At 39.3% G+C, this 3,950-nt stretch overlaps 1 protein-coding gene across 1 annotated transcript in view; it reads right to left on the minus strand.

The window, feature by feature from the left end:
* Window positions 1-3,423, minus strand: part of wfs1b (Wolfram syndrome 1b (wolframin)) — a 9,791-nt gene extending 6,368 nt beyond the window's left edge. The window contains exons 1-2 of the mRNA XM_008420278.2: window positions 3,231-3,423; window positions 1,275-1,655 (exon numbers count right to left, since the gene is read on the minus strand). Of these exons, the coding sequence (XP_008418500.1) occupies window positions 1,275-1,653 (379 nt within the window). The 5' untranslated portion in view covers window positions 1,654-1,655; window positions 3,231-3,423. The remainder of the gene's footprint in view (window positions 1-1,274; window positions 1,656-3,230) is intronic.
* Between the last annotated feature and the right edge of the window lie 527 nt (window positions 3,424-3,950).

Genomic DNA, 3,950 nt, shown 5'->3' on the forward strand with positions numbered 1-3,950 from the left:
ATCTCGCGCACAGCTTTGTTCAATCCATCATCTGAAAATGGAAAAGTGTATGGCACAACTGCAAACGTACAAACACGAGGCTCTTCATCTACGCCAGACTGAGTAACAGGACTATTTGTTACATAGTAACAGTTTAATGTTGGCATCAACAGATTCTCTGCTGAACCCAACAGATAATCCGAAGCATCTCTTTAAAAAAGAACACAAACCAACCAATCTAACTGAGCTCGAGCTATGTTGCAAATAGGAATGRGCAAAKKTAAATGTGCATAGTTGGTTGAAACATGAGGCAAAATACCTACATCATGATTCAGCGAAAACCTTTGATATTTTCATTCGTAAAAACCAAAGCTTGAAAACCAGGCACCATTTCCTTCCACTTCATAGTTAMAAACTACTTTGTGTGGCTTAGTCACACATGAAYACAACAAAATACCCTAAAGTTTGTGGTTATAAAGTAAGAAGAAGAAGAAAAATTGAGTATGTAAAATAAAAACACTTAAAAATTCCTTATTCTGTTCTCACAATCCTCCTCATTCAGTAAATGATCTTAAGCTGCCATTCCTAGCTCCCAGGGKAGGTTAGACCTCAATAAACAAAAACGTTTAGGTTAAAATAAAGGTTTTGTAAACCTTTTTGCGATTTAATACTTCCAATGGTTGTAGGTAATGCTGAGTGGATCGGATGTCTTGTCTGAGTGTGGGTGAGCTAAAGAAAATACTGACGATATCCAGCGACACGCATTACATGTCCTCTTGTGCTGTCCTGGAACACTGCTCATACTTTAACGCTCTCTCTGAACCCTAAAATAACTATTGGTTTAGTGCAGTAAACAGCTGCTGCCTTGCTAAAGGTAACATCCAGTCTTAATTATTCAAAAAGTCAGTTTTAACTTTTGCTTGATAGTTACATTGTAAGGCTTGTATCAATTTGATAGGCTCACACTTTTYGTAAAGTGATATTTTCACACTTTGTAGCAATACATCTTGATATCTTAAGTTATTTTRAACAGCTAAAATATGCTACARGCGATGTGAGTACAAGATCTTTGCCCATTATATGGCAACATGAGACACGGACAGCAGAGAAAAATAAAGAGGGACTCTGGTGTTTCTCTGAAGGTCAGCAGAAAGGGAGCGGCTGCTTTGCATGTCTGTTTGTTATGGAAACACAACGGCGTCTGGGAGCGTTGGCTGCACTGATTGCAGAAAAAAACTGCAAAGTGAAACCACGTTAGAAAGCTTGTGTTTGAGCTCAAGGTCTGAGTTTTCCACCTGGTTCAGGCGAGACAGGCGATGGAGGCACCGCAGCAGCCGATGACCCATTAAGAAGACTTCCTGTTGATGCTGCTGCGTTGAGCTGCGATCTGCCCGGCTGCGAAAAGCTTCTGGTGGGCTGGCAGCGAGATGAAGTTGTCAGTGTGGAGAGGGAGGAAGAGCGAGAATGAAGCCGTGGAGATATCTGAGGCGAGGCGGYRGAGAGAGGAGGTGACTGGGTGGTCGTTGCCGTYGGCAGCGTGACTTTATGCCTCTTCGGCTCAGGGGTGRAGGAGCTCGCCGATGAGCCRAGCGAGGAWGTTCCAGGCCTCATGGAGGTTGGAGATGAAGGGCTGAGCTTTGGTGTGGGCAGGTTGCCTGTAGATGAAGGATCCATGGCTAAAAAAAAAAAAAAARAAAAAAAAAAAAAAAARARAARWSWMMMYMTRWKWTTWKWRTWTYTMWRAGWKYWYWKWGAKRTSTSAGAGAGGAAGAGCCAGGTGACTGTCAGAAATGATTACATCACTAAACGTATCAATAATTAAACCTTCAGAGATCAGACTTATGATCTATATCTGATCTGACTTAGATCATAATAAAAAATTATATAAAATATTCAAACCCCTTGAACTTCTTCGTCTTAAAACCACAAACTTKAAAGTATTTTTATTAGGATTTTTGTGACTGACCAACACAAAGTAGTACACTGCAGCGATATTGGATTTTTATTTTTTTGAATACAAATCTGAAATTTATGAAATCTGGTGCAACCTACTGCAATCAAAAGTTACATAAACAGTGATATTTAATCTCATTATAAATACAGTTGTTCTGGTCAATGTAGCTTTAAGCAAAGTAGCAGTCAGAGGCGTGTGGTTACCCTGGAGGTGCAGCAGAGATTCAAAACTCAGGTGGGAGTATCTGTTGAGTCGACAACTGAACTTTTTGATCAACTTGCAAAATGCCAAATATGACGGAAAACTAATAATGGATACAATAATCTGGATGCAATAATGGATGCTTCTCTTCAGTAAGATTAAACTTCAGAAAAAGTGGGTGGAGCTAAATACAGAGAAGAGGTTCACCTTCCAACGTGTAAAATGCTAATAAATACAAAGCCAGAGATACAATGAAGTGGTTTAAATTGGCAAATACATTATTTTGTGTTGGAATGTAGCAAAAATATGAAAAGGTAAACCAATAGTGTCTACTTTTGAAAGGCGCTGTATGTATCAACCTTACATCCAGATAGTTAAAATATTTGTTTGCAGACTCCCAGATTCATGTAAACAAGCTGAAGTCTGAGAAATGCTGATGCTGTTCAAACTACTTGTCTATTTTCTGTTGAAGACAGTAAACCCAGTCATGAGATGCGTAAATAAACCACAGTTTAGTGAATATGTTCMCGTCGCACACCTAAACAATGATAAACAAGAAACACGAGTTGAAAAGGGACACGTTTTCAAAAGCACTTTCACTTTCTGAACACACAATCATTTATTCCACTGTAACCAGCTAGCAAAACTATTTGTGCAGCAACACGTCGTACAACTCTAAATCATGTTGATTTTWACAACAATGATGCTTTGTGGGTTTTGAAATGCCAAGACAGCTGATCATAAGGTTTTTAMGCCTTTACTCTGTACCACGTAGCACAGTTTAATTCAGCCAGAAATCTGTGATTGATTGGTAGTTTAGGTTGTCTTAAGTTAAAACTTTTATCAGTGTTTGAGCCTCGTCGTGTTGTCCGTCAGTCTGTTTCAGACAACATCCAAGCTAAACTCAATAGCTAGCCGGAGAAGGTGACATCCTTGAACTTATTGGGAAGCATTTGAGTCCAGTTGCAGCTGTGAGAACCACCACTGTTATATAACAATAACACACGYTGCTGTGCCATTTAACACATCACTACAGCAAGATAACCTAGCGCTTTGTAGCTAATAATGCTAACAATAATTATTGCGGCCCGCTCACCTTCCGGATTATTTCAAGAATTAGTAAAGTATCTCTGGTGACTGTCTCGTGACTTGCTGTTTCAAGTCAGTCCTCCGTTTGGATCCTGAGAAATAGACATGTCCTTTCCTTTGACAGTGGTCAAACTYCAGACACCAACACTGCGCAGGAAAGTCAGTCAGCTGCTACAGTTGGCGCTCACGCCTACATTTTGTTTTGCGGCTTCTGATTGGGTAAAACCACGAACTCGTGTGACTAAACACAACATGATTGGCTTAAATAGGGAGGAAGTAGGAAAATACTGTCAGGGACTTGCTTCCTTTAGCAGCCGGTGAAGAGAGCCGTGGACCTGGTCGGAAAGGCGGAGCTTCCAATATTACAAGTGTATAAAGTTGCTGGTGAATAGCCACAGCATTCACCCGCGGAGTCACAGTGARTACACACTATAAATCCTTCAAAATCAAGTTTTTGCATATTAAATCAAGCTAAACAGATCGTACTGGCCCAGCTCTAACAACAACGAGAAAAAATGCTAAAGAAATGTAGCTTATGTTGTTTTCTTTTATTTTTTTCATTATTTTCMTTTGCGTTTTACTTGCCTGTTATAACATTTCAACACCAGCAGATGTCAGCACATTACATTTGGGGTTGTTTTCATTGTCTTATTTATAAACCTAATTTAAAAAATTTATATTTTACATTTAAACCAATGACAAATCATTTTTGCTGTTTTCATTTTGA

The sequence above is a fragment of the Poecilia reticulata genome, linkage group LG10 (assembly GCF_000633615.1).
Source record: "Poecilia reticulata strain Guanapo linkage group LG10, Guppy_female_1.0+MT, whole genome shotgun sequence".
NCBI classification, from domain to species: domain Eukaryota; kingdom Metazoa; phylum Chordata; class Actinopteri; order Cyprinodontiformes; family Poeciliidae; genus Poecilia; species Poecilia reticulata.